The sequence below is a fragment of the Ovis aries genome, chromosome 18 (assembly GCF_016772045.2).
Source record: "Ovis aries strain OAR_USU_Benz2616 breed Rambouillet chromosome 18, ARS-UI_Ramb_v3.0, whole genome shotgun sequence".
In the NCBI taxonomy this organism is placed as follows: domain Eukaryota; kingdom Metazoa; phylum Chordata; class Mammalia; order Artiodactyla; family Bovidae; genus Ovis; species Ovis aries.
The window spans coordinates 67,376,490-67,393,273 of NC_056071.1; the positions used below are offsets into that span (position 1 = coordinate 67,376,490).

Here is a 16,784-nt window from a genome sequence, read left to right on the forward strand (position 1 = left end):
CTGAGCGGAAGCCCTGCCTTTGCCGAGCCCCCGGGCGGCTGTGGGGGGCCCAGTGGACGCCACGCCCAGCCCTTGGTGGGGGCCTACTGGGCTCCCTGGGGGAGGCGTCTCAGCAGGAGCCTCGGGGCACAGGAGGGGAGGAGGTGTGGGTAGGGGAGCTCTGGGCGTGGGTTCCGGGCTCAGCGTCCTGCTGGACCACAGTCTGGTGATACCCCCTGGCCCTGCCCCCACCCCCACCAAGCCGGGGCCGTGACTCCTGAGTGAGCTCAGTCCTGGGCACACTTGCCTGCCTGGGGCAGAGGGGAAGTCCTCCCAGGAGACTCGCGCCCCGTGTCCTCCGCCAGCTCAGCAGAGCACCCCGGCATATGGCTTGGCCCCCAGGCCCCTAGTTCTCAGGCTCCGGGGGCTGGAGGCCCGAGGCCACGATGCCCGCAGGTTGGTTCAGTGTGTCTCTCTGTTGTGTCCTCATAGGGGGGTCTCGAAGGAGCCCCATGCGGTCCCTTTACAAGGGCGCTGACCCCCTTCACCAGGGCCCCACCCTCTGCCCTCATCGTCCCCAGAAGTCCTTTCTCCTGACAGCGGCATGTAGCCTCACGGGGATCTGGGGGGAACCAGAGTCTGCAGCCCCGGTGTTCTGGCGGCGCCTGGAGCCCCTGGGAGGGGCCGCAGCTGTGTGTGCCCCCAGCCTGGACCCGCGCCTGTCGGGTGTGAGGACCAGCTGCTGTGAGACGTCAGAGAGGCCTGGGCCCCTGCCCTGCCCTCTGGCTCCCGGACCCCTTCTCATCTGACCTGGAGCCCTCTGACCACCCCAGACAGCCACGCCCCACAGCCGGCAGGGCAGGGTCTCCCCTCCTGGGAGCCGGCCTGAGGTGGGGGCTGAAGTGGGGGCGGGGCCCACAGCGGCTGCTCGTCTGCACAAGCTGCCATTCTCTGGGGAGCCTGTCACCGAGGAGCGTGCTGCCTGGTCCCCGGAGCCGGCTGTGGCTCCTCGCTGGGGTGGCCTGGGTCGTGCCTGGATGGTGGGGAAGCCCAGGGTCGTCGCTCTGAGCCCTGGGGAAGCTGGGTGCTGAAGGGGCTGGGACGCGGGCCCCCCTCACCGCCCCCGTGGGAGGTCCCGCTGGGGTATGGTACAGGCAGGTTCTGAGCACACGGCTGGAGGCGGCCGTTGGCTTCAGCCCGTGCAGGCAGCGCTCCTGGCCTGCTGGGCCCGCGGTCCCCACGTGAGGCTTCCTACCTGGAGGTGGCCGCTTGTGCTGCTGATCCAGCCCTGAGGTGCCCTGCCGACCTCCGCACCCACGTCCCTTTCTGACTGTGCCGTTCCCCCAAGACGCCACTTGCCTGCAGGGACGTGCTGGGCGCAGGCTCTTCCCGACAGGGCCCCTTTGCCCTCACGCCCGGGGCCTCTGGTCGTCACGGCCCGTGGAGGGGTCCCGATGGCCTTGTTGCTCGCTGGGCGCAGGCTTTGTGCCGAGACAGCGTTCCGGTGTCTGCCCAGCCCCTTGGGGGCCTCCTGGCTGTGGACACGGGTACCCTCTCTGGGTGGCTGGGCCCACGTGGCTTCTGCACCGCCCCCATGCCTGTCTGGGCCATCCCGCACGGCCAGCTCTTCCCGGGCCTGGCTCCTTTGACTTTACACCCGCTGCCTGGTGCCCCGGCCCCCATGGGGGCGGCCTGTGCTGCGGCAGGAAGTGGGGCTCATGGTGGCCCCTGCCCGGGCCCTGGCCTTGGTGCTGAGGCGCCTGCCTGCCCCTCGCTTCCTGCGAGGCCATCCCAGCCCCACGATAGCCAGCCGGGAAGCGGAGAAGGCACCTCTGACCTTCTCTCCTGATTAGCAGGAAGCAGCCACGTCCTGAGGCCCGGACACCGGAGATGGCCAGGCTGGGCCAGCTGGAACTGGCAGCCGCAGGCGACCAGCGCTCGGGGTGCGGAGGGAGCTGGACACTGCCTGAGCCTCCCGGCCCCGCCCCCGCCCCGGACTGGCCTGAAAGCAAGCACCTGGGAGCACCCACGCCGCCCCGGCCAAGCTGTGTGCGCCTGCAGCCGGAGCCCCCAGGGTGCTGCCTGTGGGCCTGTCCTGCCCCCGGGCTGGCCAGTCCCCGGGGCTCAGGCTGGGCCTGGGATTGCCGGCCACCGCAGGGCCCCAGCCCCCACTGGGGCGGACAGCGACAGTGCAGACAGGCTCAGCCCCTGGGGACGAAAGGCCCCCTAGTTTTCCCTCCCACCTACACACAGTCTGTCCATTTTGGGGCCACAGAGGTAGCCCCCCAGGTGCCCGCGGTTTGCCTGCTCTAGTCTGAGTACCTGGAGGCTGAGTCCTCCTGGGAGGCCAGCCTGGCACTGGCGTTTCTTGGAAGCCTGGGAAGCACTGTCCTTGTCCTTCGTGGGCTGTGGGGGCTGTCCCCACGCTGTGGGGGCTGGACTCACCAGCCTTGGGGACCCACATGGTCCGCCCTGCGCCGAAGCCGAGCGCTGCTGGCGAGACACGGTGGGGCAGTCTTTCAGAGGCCCGGTAGGGTCCAGTGGTTAAGAATCCACCTTCCCAGGCATGAGGCACAGGTTTGATCACTGTTCAGAGAACTAATGTCCTGCAGGTCATGGGGCATGAGAAGACTCCTGAGAGTCCCGTGGATAGCAAGGAGATCAAACCAGTCCATCCTAAAGGAAATCAACCCTGAATATTCATCGGAGGGGCTGATGCTTAAGCTCTAACTCTTTGGCCACCTGATGCAAAAGGGCTGACTCATTGGAAAAAACCCTGATGGTGGGAAAGATTGAAGGCAGGAGGAGAAGGGGTCGGCAGAGGATGAGATGGTTGGACGGCATCACTGACTCAATGGACATGGGTTTGAGGAAACTCTGGGAGATGATGATGGACAGGGAAGCCTGGTGTGCTGCAGTCCGTGGGATCACAGCAGTCAGACCCAGGTGAGCGACTGAACAGCCAAATGCCACAGGACAAATAAGCCTGCCCTCTGCACCTCCTGAGCCCACACACTGCAGTGAGCACCCAGCTCAGCTAAAAACGGGAAAGTGACAAGGCCTGATGCAGCGCCCCCACAGGGCCAGCAGGTCCCTGTCTGAGAGGAGGGGCTGGGCTGGAGCCAGGCTTGCACACGCGCTCGTGGCGGCCGCCCAGACTGCCAAGCGTGTCCTGACGCCTGCCGGGTGGGCGAACGCAGGGCGTGCTGCCCGGCAGAGGGGCTGGTCCCCAAGGCCCCGGGTGTGACCCCTTGTACAGGTCGTCAGACCAGGCACGGCCACCAGGAGAGACCTGCCACCACTGCGCGGTCGGGGCGGTGGGGAAGGGCAGGGGCGCTGGGCTAGTGACGCGGTCCTGGAATTGGAGGTGACGGTCGCTCAGCACCAGGAGCGTGCCAAGTGCCACTGGCTTGTGCCCTTGGACGTGGTTAGGCTGGCTGGTCGCACGTTGTATGTGTTTGCAGCAGAGAGCATGACGAGGGTACCGGCATGGTTCTGGACCCAAGGAGACCAGGCGGGCAGGCGGGCGGGTGGGCAGGGTGCTGGGCTTGGGTGTGGAGCGGGTGCCTTGGGAGACAGCCCCTCGCTAGCAGGCAGCTCCCCCTTACTTAGCGTCCTGACTCCCCAGCTTGCTCTCCACCAGGTTGCCCCCAAATGCCACGGGGAAGGGGTCCCTGGTGGCTGGTGGGGGGTGTCTGCTGAGGTCTCGTCACTTTCTGTGGAGCTCCAGCTTTTCCACCTGAACGCCGGGGCGACGGGCAGGTGGTCAGCGCAGGCCCGGCTGGCCCTGGAGGCGGGGTGCCGCGGGCGGGGACCCTGCCCCCCGGAGCTGCCTGGGCCCTGTCGCCTGCCTCTGTGGGCCGATTGTCTCCCGGCGGCTCCTCTGTGGGCGCCTTTGTGCCGGGACATCGGTCCTTTGTTGCCTTCGGCACCGCGCCACGCCTCACGGCCGTGTCCATCTCTGTCTGCTCACAGTAACGTCCGTGTTTCCAATTTCAGGAAGGGTTAGAGTCCCGAGGAGCAGGGCGGCCCCTGGGTGGGGCACCTGGCCCCTGTCCTTCAGGGACCTGGGTGCACCCGGCGCTCTCGGCTCAGGCCCAGTGCGTCTCCTGTGGAAATCAGTGGGCGGAACAGTCCCCAGCCCCACTGTCCCACGTTGGGGTGGAGGTCCTGAGGGATCGAAAGCAGCGTGTTCACGAGTGTGCCCTCCCTGGGTTCCTCGCGGCACAGGTCACAGGAGCTGAGAGGGGACAGCCACCCAGGCTGTGTGGCTGCGTGAAGGGATGAGCAAAGACTCCACGTGCACACGGGGACGCCGACCCGGCCACGCGCTCAGGCCATGCACTCGGCCCACACGGGGAGAGTGACCCAGCCACGTGCTCAGGCCACACGCTCAGGCCACACGGGGACGCTGACCCGGCCACGTGCTTGGCCCACATGGGGAGAGTGACCCGGCCACATGCTCGGCCCACACGGGGACGCTGACCTGGCCTCGCGCTCAGGCCACACGCTCGGCCCACACGGGGAGAGTGACCCAGCTACGCGCTCAGCCCACACGGGGAGAGTGACTTGGCCACATGCTCGGCCCACACGGGGACGCCGACCCGGCCACGCGCTCAGGCCACACGGAGATGCTGACCCGGCCTCGCGCTCAGGCCACACGCTCGGCCCACACGGGGAGAGTGACCCGGCCACACGCTCAGGCCACATGCTCGGCTCACACGGGGACGCTGACCTGGCCACACACTCGGCCCACACGGGGATGCTGACCTGACCTCGCCCTCGGCCTACAGGGGAAGAGAGACCCGGCCACGTGCTGAGGCCACATGGGGATGCCTACCCTGCCACGCGCTCAGCCCACACGGGAAAAGAGACCCTGCCACGCGCTCAGCCCACACGGAGGGAGTGACCCGGCCTTGAAAAGGAAGGCAGACCTGGTGCATTCCGCAGCGTGGGTGGGCGTGCTGAGCGGCGCAGCCTGTCATGGAGGCTGACTGTGTGCGATCCTCTCTCAAGGTTCTTAGCACAGTCGGATTAGTAGACCGGAAGCAGAATGGGGGTCGAGGGGCTGGGGGACGGGGTTCCAGTTTCACAAAGGGAAAGAGGCACAGGGTTGGTGATGGGGGTCGCAGTGCCATGAAGCCGCGGGGCCGCCTGTTTGAAGGCAGTAAATTTCACATTACCTATGTTTTACCACAGTAGAGAGAGGTGGACGTTGGCAGACAGCTGCAGCAGTTACACCCTCCAAGGGTGAGGAAGCGTTGAAAGCAGACGCCTGGGGGCTCACCAGCGAGGGTCCTCGCTGCTGCCCGGCTGGACTCCCAGTGAGGACCCTGGGCGGGGCTTGGGCACGTCTGCCTGGGGTCCTGCTCAGGGTGGAAGCAGCCTCCAGACCGCCAGGCCTGCCGAGCCCCTTGGAGAAGTTTCCTTGTTCCACCCCTCGCTCCCCTGGGCCCTCGGACCTCGCGGAGCTCCGCCCAGGCCCCGCGGAGCTCCGCCCAGGCCCCGCGGAGCTCCGCCCAGGCCCCGCGCCACCGTGTCTCCCTCAGCCAGGCTCGGGGAGCTTGGTGTAAGAGGAGGAGCCCGCCCTGCTCCGTGGGTACGCCCGTGGTATGCCCACCTCCGTGGGTGGCTGGGCCGCGGGTCCTGTGTCTGCTTGGCGCCCACACACAGGATGAGGGGCAGCCGGTCTTCTAGGGAGAACTGGCTTTGTGCCCTCTGCAGCGCCCACTGCTCTGGCACTCAGAGCCCAGGCTCCGAAGCGGGTGGGCTGGGGCTCTGCGCTGGGAGTGGGCGCGGGTGCTGGCCAGGTCTGGGGGGCCTCGGGTGGACCCTCAACCTCCTCCCTGTGGTGGGTGACTGGGGGAGGGCTGGAGAGACTGGCCTCCCCTTGCCCCTGGGGGGGTTGTCCACTCCCTTTCTTGTCCATGGAAACGTCCCACGGGCCTGTGTATAAAAACGTCTGCAAAGCCAGGTTTTCCTGAACTTTCTGAAACATCACTGGTTTTGTAACTCACAGAAACCGAGGGTGTCCGGACCCGGGGCCCGCTCTTCACCCCTCCCCAACACGCCTTCCCTGGCCTCGGGGACCTGCGTAGCTTGAACCCCTGGGCGGAGCCGTGCTTCCCCGGAGGTCCATGCTCTGCTCTGCGTGGGCCGTGTCGAGTGACCCGAGGCCCCTGCTGCCCTGCTCTCCCGTCCCAGGGCCCTCTGCATGTCTTCTGTCACCAGCCTGCCTGCCTTCTGTCCCAGGGCTGGTGTCCGTCCACCCTGGCCCTGACCCCGAGCTCAGTTACACCCCCCGGCCGAGGCCCGGCACCCTGTGTGCCAGGCCCCACGTGAGTCCTCCTCGAGTCAGCTCCAGAGAGGACGCCCCTGACCCTCCTCCAGGGTGCCCCCTTCCCTTTCTCTCCTCTCTCTCCACTCCCCTCCACTGGCACCTCCCTCTTCCTCCAGATTCTGTGCAGCACCCAGGCAGGCCCTTGTCCTGGGCACGGGCGGATCCATCTGGCAAGGTAGCCACGTGAGGGCCAGCCCCAGGAGGCCTGCCTGCCCTCCAGCTGGATGGGCACCGAGCAGCGGCCCAGGAGCCCCATTGTGTGAGGACGCACTTGGCGGGGCCCGCTGACCGGAGGGCACACGGAAACTGAGCCCCAGGCGTTGCCTGGAGAGACAGAGACCCCCAGGGCCGGGGGCTGGGCACTGCCGCCTGGGCCCGTCTGCTGGCGGGGGTGCTCTGAGGGGCTCATGCTGCCTTCAGCCCAGCTGGAGCCCAGCCCGGCCAGGTGTCCTGGGCTGCGGGCAGTGCTGCAGCCCTGCTGACCCACACAGCTGACTCCTGCACGCGCTCCTCGGCTCCTGCTTTGCCAGAGCCCAGAGGCGTGTGTCGTCCCCGGGTCTGTCCATACTGGCAGTGGTCCCGTAGGCTCAGCTCTGCCTGCACAGCTGGAAATAAAGACCCTGGGGTTGGAGTGTGTGTCGGGGGCCCTTTCATGCGCATCGTGGGCATCCCCTTCTCGTGGGCAGAGGCATCTTCCACGCCTGTCTCTAAGGTGGTCCCTGCTGGCTCAGCGGAGAAGGCGTTGGCACCCCACTCTAGTACTCTTGCCTGGAAAATCCCGTGGACAGAGGAGCTTGGCGGGCTACAGTCCATGGGGTCAGGATGAGTCAGACACGACTGAGTGACGAAGCACCCCAGGCATAGTGGCTCCCCCGACACCGAGCAGAGCCTGTCAGCCGGACAGCCTGATGAGATGCTGCAGGAAGGGGCGGGTGTGCTGCCCATCAACCAGCTGTGAGCCCGCCAAGCGCAGAAAGACGGGGCAGAAGCAGTTGTTCTGTGCGTCCGAACTCGGGACAGAAGGGGCAGTCCTTCTTGGGACCCTCTGGATGAGGAGGGGCCCGGGCCAGACGGGCCAGGGAGGGGCCTGGGGGTGGGTAGCCTCAGAGCACGTCTGTGGTGAGGGCTTGTGAAATCAGAGTGCTGGGCAGGTGTTGGAGACCGCCCTTCCTGGGGGTTAGGGAACCCTGGCACGGCAGTGCGGCTCCTGGAGGAGGAGAGAGCAACCCACTCCAGTATTTTCGCCTGGAGAATCCCGTGGACAGAGGAGCCTGGCAGGCTCACGTACAGTCCATGGGGTTGCAAAGAGTCAGTCACGAAAGAGCGTGAGCGCGCGCACACACACGCATTAGGAATATAGAAATAGGCAGAAGTTCAACCTGCCCACAGGCTTCCCTGGGGGCTCAGATGGTAAAGAATCTGCCTGCAAGGTGGGAGACCCAGGTTCGATCCCTGAGTTGGGAAGATCCCTTGGAGAAGGGAATGGCAACCCACAGCATTCTTGCCTAGAGAATTTCATGGACTAAAGGGCCTGGAGGGCTACAGTCCATGGGGTCACAAAGAGTCAGGCACGACTGAGTGGCTACCACTTGTTATAGGATACCTGCCAGAAATCTGCAGACCTGCACTCATTTTAATGTATCAGCTTACATTTGGCTGTTGATTAATCCATGCACCCACATTAAAATGTGTAATTCAGTTCTGTACTTGAGCCAGCTGTATTTCAAGTGGTAACTACTGACTACCACATTAAACAGTGCAGTTATAGAACATTTCCATCATTGCAGAAAGAAAAATGGACTTCACTGCTGTACACTCACCGTCCTTACACACTAGAAATATTATCTCTAAAACCAAGAAGAAAGGTGACTGTTATCCTTGAGGTACTGGACATGGAAAGCAGATTGGATTGGGTTGAAACAAACAGCATTGCCATCTGTGGTGGGATCGTTGTTCGAATGGACAATATAAGAGGCTGTAGGTGTTGGAGCCAGTGACAGTTCTGGAGGTCGGCTGATAGATCGACACACAGGACCAACGGTGCTGAAACGTGTGCATTTCGCTTCCCCGGGGGCTTCCATGATGCTGTTCCCCTCGTAAAATGGGCAGTGTCGCGTTTCTGAAAAACGTCTTTTCCATCTCTGGAACGCTCCGTGTGAGGTGTGACTTAATTCTTGGAAGACCTGGTAAAATTTACAGACTTGAAAAGAAAAACAGTGTTATTCATAAAAGCAGCTGGTAGCTTATCCATGAATAAGTTGGACAAAGGGCACTCACGACTTTCACCAGAGAAAGGGCTGCCCACTTACTCAAGGACACAAAGCACCCGAGTAAGGAGGTACTGGGGCTCTGTGATGACCCAAAGTTACCAGTTCCCCCTAAATGTGATTCAGTTTTATAAAATTCCATGACGGGATTGAGCTTGGCAAGTTATGAAGTTTATGTGAAGCAGACAAGCAATTTTAAAGACAAAGGAGGTGTGTTTGTGTTTAGGGAGTGTTTTGCGTAGCAGATACATGTTTAAGTAAGCTATACTCATTAAAACAATATGCATTTGGCAGAAATATAGACAGATTGACCCCTGGGACACAGAGGAAGACAAAGAAACACACGCATCTTCAGAGACGGCCTTTAACCCGTAAGGAGGGGGTTTGCTCTTGCAGAACTGGTTGGGGGATAGGTGAGCATCCACAGAGAAAATAGTAAAGTCAGGTCCCTGCCTCACACCACACACAGAACAGCTCCATGTAGATTAAAGACCTCAGTGAAAAGAGTGAAAAAAGCAAAACTTTGGGAGGAACGGTGTGAGATTGAAGGATATGGTATCCAAGAACCATAAATCATAGGACATGTAAGTAACATTTCCTAGAAACCCTCTTGAAGGATGGCCTCTACCTAGGAGATGACGGGCGTGATGCACGCAAGCCCGTGATTGCACCTGGAATAAATGAGGTGCAGTGAGAAGATGCCAGCGCGGTAGGAAAGTGGGCAAGATGGTGGAGTCACTCACGGCAACAGCCCGCAGAGCCGTGCCGCCTCCCTGGGAGCCGGGGCAGAACCCAAGGGAACCAGCACGAGAGCCCGTGGGTCTGGAGGTTCCATCTGTTCGGGGAGTGGTCAGCGTTCGAGTCTGAGCTGTGTCCCCCAGCCCACCCCGGTTCACACGTCGGATTCCTCACTGTCCTGGGACGTCAGGAGGTGACTGTCTGGGGACGGTCCTTCCAGGAGACCTTTGGGTTCAGACGAAGCCCTGGGCGAGTCCCACCCCACCTTCAAGGGCCAGTGCCGTTAACAGGAGGAGGTCTGGACGCACAGAGACGCCGGGGTAGGGGGTGCGTAGACGAGAGGCCGCAAGACGAGGCCGTGATGGGGCAGCTGGGGAGAGCAGCCCGAATGGCCCTCCTCTTACGACCAGAGAGCAGCCGCGCATGCACCCGGACCCCCAGTCTCCAGGACGTGGGAAGCAGATGTCATGTCTGAGCTGCCCGAGGACACGGGCCACCCCCAACCCCCACCCCGGGCCTCCAGGAGGGCACGTTGACCCCACAGCTTGGGAGACCGGTTTGACGCAGCCCCTCCCCCAGGTTCCGAGTGCCCAGAGTGGGCCCGGCAGCCCCTGCAGGCTGAAGGTGCCGTGTGGCAGGTGAAGGCACGGCCAGGGCGGGTAGTGTCTGCTCACCGCAGCAGCCTGAACGGCCATCACGGGCGTGGGGGGTCAAGACCCTGTGTGCCCCTACAGTGAGCAAGTCCACAACCGGCGTGGGAGGCGCAGGCGAGTCATGTGAGCATGGCTCTCGAGAGTTGAGGAGGGAGGTCAGTGTGACTAGAGAAGCGTGACCGCCTCGTCCGTGCAGATGGCGTGAGACTGGGACCTGCCGGGCAGGGCACGGCTGATGCCTCTGACGGAGTCGGAGGGCAGAGCCATCCACGCCGGGCTGACGGCTGGTCCAGGGCTGACTGCCCCTCTGCGTCCTTGGCGTGTGGTTGCCTGGGTCCTGCCGTTGCACCTAGCGGGAGACAGTGAGCAAGGGGCCTGCCACCCGGAAAGATGGCCCTGTGGCTCTGGGGCCCAGCCCACCCGCCCGAGGCAGGACCGAGGCCTCTGGCCAGGAGGCCCGCGCCCAGCTGACGGGGCGGGAGGCGGGGCAGCCTCCTGGAAGGACACCCTTCCTCCGGGGGGTGGGTGGGTGGGGAGAGCGCACTGGGTTCCGCGATGGGCGCCTTGTCAGCGCTTCTCCGAGGAGGTCTGCAGCCCCCGGGGAGAACACTGGGTCGTCTTTGTCGGGGTGGGTTTTGTGGCCTCACTCTGTAGCTTTTCTCTGATTTAGAAGACAGACCAGAACCTTGCTTCCCTGGGTCAAGTGTGGAGCTTGGCTGTGCACACACCGGCAGGGCAGAGGGGGCTCTGGCTGTGAGCAAGGCCCCCCGCACGTGGAAGCACCAGGTTTCCACGTCTTATAGCAGGAGTTCCCAACCTCCGGGATCTCATGCCCAGTGATGTGAGACGGAGCTGATGTAATATAGAGTGTGTGATAAATACAATGGGCTTGAATCAGCCTGAAACCACCCCCACCCCAGTCCGTGGAAAAAAAAAAAAAAAACGGCCTTCCAGGAAACCAGTGCCTGGTGCCAAAAAGCTTGGGGACTGCTGGGCTCCCTTTAGGGTCCTTAGTGAACATACTGTTTACAGTGCTGAGTGCCTTACGGAATAACGGTCCTGGGTCATGATGAGTCACTGTTTGCGGGGATTTCTCGGTGTGTTTGTTCGTGACTTCCTTGAGGGCCAAGCCTTATGCAGTAAACCTCGTCCTGGGCTGCCTGTAATCCAGCCCTCAGGCCTGTCTCTCAGAGCCAACCTCAGATAAAGAACAAGCAGCGTTCGTCCTGTTGGTCTGGCTCTGTCTCGGTGCAGGTCATCCTTTTGACTCTTAACGTTGTTTGCACGGATCCCATCAGCTTGAACGTGCCTTGGAACACGTGTGTGTACACACAAACGCGCGTGCACACACACAGAATCCCGAATGGCCGCAGGTGTCACAGGCGCCTGGGAGCCTCACAGGAAGTGAGTCCGTCCCGGGTTGAGAGGGGCTTCCTGCAGGCCATGGTGCTTGAGCCCCGTGAGCCGTTTCTGTGAGGGGGAGACGGCCTCGTGGGCGCCCGGCTCTGCTTTCTGGAGGGTCACCTCCAGTCCGCGGTCTCTGAACACGGGACTCACCCCCTCCCCAGCTACACACGGCATGCGGGATGCCGGCTTCTAGAAACAGGAGTTACGAAGCCCTGAAAGGAAGAGGTTGAGACCCTGAGACCCCCACCCCAGATAAGGGCTGCTGCTGCTGCTGCTAAGTCGCTCCAGTCGTGTCCGACTCTGTGCGACCCCATAGACGGCCGCCCACCAGGCTCCCCCGTCCCTGGGATTCTCCAGGCAAGAACACTGGAGTGGGTTGCCATTTCCTTCTCCAATGCATGAAAGTGATAAGAAAGTGAAGTCGCTCAGACGTGCCTGACTCTTCGCGACCCCGTGGACTACAGCCTATCAGGCTCCTCCATCCATGGGAAAAGGGCTAGGAAGTATTTTTTAATGATTAATTTATTGAAAGCAGGATCCGAATTAGGTGCTTGGTTTGCGACTGGACGCTATATCCTTCAGGTCTTCTGGGTTTTTCTAGCTCTTGAAAAGATACTTTAAAGAGCACAACCGCTGCCTCTTCCGCCTAAACTCTGACTCCTGTCACCGTCTCAGGCAGCTCAGAGCAGCCAAACCGAACCTCGGGGCGCCCCTACTCCCCTCTTTGCCCTGCACCCTCCGCCTGCCTCCCGTGGGAGGCACGCACGTGGGCAGATGCGGGGCGGGACCTCTGCGCTCCGGCGCCTCCGGCTTCCCTCCCGCACCGCGCGTGCGTGTGCGTGCGTGCGCGTGCATGTGCGTGCGTTTCCCTGCGCTCGAGTGCCCTTGGCGGCGCCTGGTCTCGGGTTCCCCGGGGGCACTCCCCGGTGTGGCTGGCCCAGTGGCTTGGAGGGATGTCTCGGTTTCCAGGTCGGGGTGATGGTGAGCTCAGCTGCTGTGCGTGTTCATGTCCGACACCGCGGGTGGATTCCCAGCAGGGGGTTGGGGGTCCTGGGGGTCGATGCCTCCAGGCCCTCCGCCTGCAGGGTCCCGGCCCCGCCCCTCCACCGACTCCCCAGCAGCGGGCCTCTGGACCTTGTTTCCTTGCCGTGATGGGTGTGTGGTGTCTCGCTCTGGCTTTAATTTGCGTTTCCCTGATAACTAATAGGGGCTTCCCGGGTGGCGCAGGGGTAAAGCATCCGCTCGCCACGCAGGAGATGGGAGTTCACCCCCTGGGCTGGGAAGGTCCCCTGGAGAAGGGATGGCAGCCCACTCCGCTCTTTACAAGCCAAGTATTCCTGCCTGGAGAATCCACAGACGGGGGAGGCTGGAGGGCTGTCGTCCACGGGGTTGCAGAAGAGTCAGACACACTCGGCGACTGCGCAGCAGCAGAGCCTCTTCTGCGCGTGATCAGCCACATGTCTGTTGCGGTGGAGTCTGTTAAAACCTCTTGCCCATTTTCACTGGACTCTTTTCACATTATTGAGATTTGAGAATTCTTTGCATATTCCAGATAAAACCCTTTGTCGAGAATGTGATTTGCAAGTATCTTCTGCGACTCTTAGCTTGTCGTCTTGTCCCCTTGAGAGGCTTTTTCACAGGGCAGAGGTTTGCGTGCTGACGCCGTCCTGTTTACCGGACTCTCTCTGTCGCTCCGCACACCTGCCCTTGGCCAGCAGCACGTTATCTTGATGGCCCTCGGTCTGGAGCAAGTCTCCGTGTCGGGGTGAGGCGTGCCTGACTACGCTGTCTTCCTTTTTCAAAGTTACTGGATTTTCTGTGAAAGTGCAGTTGACTTACATTACCGTATTAGCTTTAGCATAGCGATTCGATAGTGTCACAGATTAAAACTCCGTGTAACGTTGCCGTGAGACACTGGCGCTGCTCGCCGCTGTACGGCCATCCTTGCAGCTTGCCTGCTCTGCGCCTCTCCATCCCCTCCCCGGTCTCGCCCTCCCCCTGCCGCCTCCCCCTGGTAGCCGCTGGTCTGTTCTAGCTGAGTCTGTTTCTGTTCTGCTGTGCGCATTCACTTGTGTTATTTTTTAGATTTCACATGCGTGATATTTTGTCTTTCTCTGTCTGACTTATTTCCCCCCATGTTGTACACACACACACACACACACACCCACACACACACACACACCCACCAGGTCGCCTTCATCCATTCATCGCTTTCATGCCTTGGCAGTTGCCAAGAATGCTGCTGAAAATCGGGAAACATGCATCGTTTCAAGTCGGTGGCCTTGCCCCTAACCAGTAGGTGCCCGGGAGTGGGTCTCGTGGCTCACATGACAGCTCTGTTTTTGGTTCTTGGGGACCCTCCGTTCCCTTTTCCTTGGTGACTTCACCACCTTTTGTTCCCACCACCAGTGCAGGCAGGCTCCCTCTCTCCACGTCCTCCTCAGCGTTTCTGGTCTGCAGACGTCCTGACGGTGGCCATTCAGCCGGCTGCGAGGCGGTGCCTCCTCCTGGTTTGGACTCGCGCCTCCCTGACGGTTGGGGCCGCTGAGTCTCCTTGCGTGGCTGCCGTCCATCCGTCTGTCTTCTTTGGAGAAATGTCTCTTCAGGTCTTCTGCTCAGCTTTTAATCAGATCAGCTGTTTTCTCAATATCGAGTTGTCTGAGCTGCTTATATATTTTGGAAATTAAGCCCTTCTTGGTTGCTTCATTTCTAAATGTCTTCTGCCACTCCAGAGGCTGTCCTTGTCTTGTCAGTGGTTTCCTCTGCTGTGCGAGAGCTGTTAAGTTTATCAGGCCCCGTTTGTTTGTTTCTGCTTTTTCCTTTTTCTAAATTATTTCGATTGTTGCAGTTCTTCACCTTTCTATACACATTTAAAAGTCACTTAACTAACGACTGTAGAAAGGTCTCTCTGGGATTTCATTGGAATTGCACCTGAATGGAAATCTTAGAGCTAGTTTGGGGAGAACTATGTCCATAAGCCTGGCAGAGGTTGTGACAGTGGCCGGGAGTCCCTAACATGCAGACCCAGCGCTTACTCTATTAGATTTAGTTATTTCTTCTTCTTTTTTTTTTTTTGTAATTGCAAGGTTTCTTGCGCATTGACTTTAGCTGCCCATTGCTCATATATAGAACTGCGGCCGCCTTCCGTCTTGCTAAGCTCAGTAGCTCTTGAAGCTAGTTTCCACACTCTCTCTCATTCCTTGGGACATTCTGCATAACGGCCCCATTGTCTGCAGTAAGAACAGCTTCGCCCCGCCCTCCCCTCTGCCTCTGCCTCTCGTGTCCTTTGCCCTGGGCAAGCCTTCAGTGCAGTGCTGCGAGGATGCGCTTGGCCTCGCTCCCAACCTTAGGGGAGAATACTCCATCTTTCACCATCCAGCGTGATGTTTGCTGGTGGCCTTTGGACATGCTCTTTATCAGGTGGAGGGGGTTCTCATCTATTCCTGGTTCATAGATTCAGCTCAGTCATGTCCAACTCTTTTTGACCCCATGGACTGCAGCACGCCAGGCCTCCCTGTCCATCGCCAGTTCCCGGAGCTTGCTCAAACTCATGTCCATCGAGTCAGTGATGCCATCCAGCCATCTCATCCTCTGTTGTCCCCTTCTCCTCCCGCCTTCAATCTTTGCCAGCATCAGGGTTTTTTCCAATGAGTTAGTTCTTCACATCAGGTGGTCAAAGTATTGGAGTTTCAGCTTCAGCATCAGTCCCTCCAATGAACAACCAGGACTGATCTCCTTCAGAATGGACTGGTTGGACCTCCTTGAAGTCCAAGGGATTCTCAAGAGTCTTCTCCAACACCACAGTTCAAAAGCATCAATTCTTTGGTGCTCAGCTTTCTTTGCAGTCCAGCTCTCACATCCATAAATGACTATTGAAAAAACCATAGCTTTGACTAGACAGACCTTTGTTGGCAAACTAATGTCTCTGCTTTTTAATATGCTGTCTAGATTGGTCATAGCTTTTCTTCCAAGGAGCAAGCATCTTTTAATTTCATGGCTGCAGTCACCATCTGCAGTGATTTTGGAGCCCCCAAATATAAAGTCTGACACTGTTTCCACTGTTTCCCCATCTATTTCCCATGAAGTGATGGGACCAGATGCCATGATCTTCGTTTTCTGAATGTTGAGCTTTAAGCCACTTTTTCACTCTCCTCTTTCACTTTCATCAAGAGGCTTTTTAGCTCCTCTTCACTTTCTGCCAGAAGGGTGGTGTCATCTGCATATCTGAGGTTATTGATATTTCTCCTGGCAATCTTGATTCCAGCTTGTGCTTCTTCCAGCCCAGAGTTTCTCATGATGTACTCTGCATAGAAGTTAAATAAGCAGGGTGACAATATACAGCCTTGATGTACTCCTCTTCCTATTGGGAACCCGTCTGTTGTTCCATGTCCAGTTCTAACTGTTGCTTCCTGACCTGCATACAGGTTTCTCAAGAGGCAGGTCAGGTGGTCTGGTATTCCCATCTCTTTCAGAATTTTCCACAGTTTATTGTGATCCACACAGTCAAAGGCTTTGATGTAGTCAATAAAGCAGAAAGAGATGTTTTTCTGGAACTCTCTTGCTTTTCCATGATCCAACGGATGTTGGCAGTTTGATCTCTGGTTCCTCTGCCTTTTCTAAAACCAGCTTGAACATCTGGAAGTTCACGGTTCATGTACTGTTGAAGCCTGGCTTGGAGGATTTTTGAGCATTACTTTGCTAGTGTGTGAGATGAGTGCAATTGTGCGGTAATTTGAGCATTCTTTGGCATTGCCTTTCTTTGGGATTGAAATGAAAACTGACCTTTTCCAGTCCTTTGGCCACTGCTGAGTTTTCCAAATGTGCTGGCATATTGAGTGCAGCACTTTCACAGCATCATCTTTCAGGATCTGAAACAGCTCAACTGGAATTCCATCACCTCCACTAGCTTTATTCATAGAGATGCTTCCTAAGGCCCACTTGACTTCTGATTCCAGGATGTCTGGCTCTAGGTGAGTGATCACACCATCATGATTATCTGGGTCGTGAAGATCTTTTTTGTACAGTTCTTCTGTGTATTCTTGCCACCTCTTCTTGATATCTTCTGCTTGGTGAGGTCCAGACCGTTTCTGTCCTTTATGGAGCCCATCTTCTCATGAAGTGTTCCCTTGGTGTCTCTAAGTTTCTTGACGAGATCTCTAGTCTTTCTCTTTCTGTTGTTTTCCTCTGTTTCTTTGCACTGATCACGGAGGAAGGCTTTCTTATCTCTCCTTGTATGCAATGCGGGATTCCTGGGTTCGATCCCTGGGTCCGGAAGATCCCCTGGAGAAGGAAATGGCAACCCACTCCAAGACTCTTGCCTGGAGAATCCCATGGACTGAGGAGCCTGGTGGGCTACAGTCCGCGGGGTCACAGAGTCGGACAGGACTGAGCGATGTTCAC

The 16,784-nt window shown here is 59.3% G+C and overlaps 1 protein-coding gene across 12 annotated transcripts in view; it reads left to right on the forward strand.

Moving 5' to 3' along the window:
- PACS2 (phosphofurin acidic cluster sorting protein 2) overlaps positions 1-16,784 on the forward strand; it is a 59,918-nt gene that overhangs the window by 12,822 nt on the left and 30,312 nt on the right. For 7 of the 12 annotated variants that reach the window (XM_060401508.1, XM_060401512.1, XM_060401509.1 and 4 more), the window contains exon 1: positions 1,244-2,925. The exons of 3 other annotated variants lie outside the window; for them this stretch is intronic. In XM_060401508.1, coding sequence (XP_060257491.1) covers positions 2,759-2,925 — 167 coding nt within the window. In that variant the 5' untranslated portion in view covers positions 1,244-2,758. Of the gene's footprint in view, positions 1-1,243; positions 2,926-12,243; positions 12,366-12,415; positions 16,355-16,784 lie in introns of those variants that run through there. 2 more of the 12 variants (XM_060401515.1, XM_042235635.2) reach the window with 2 other exon arrangements.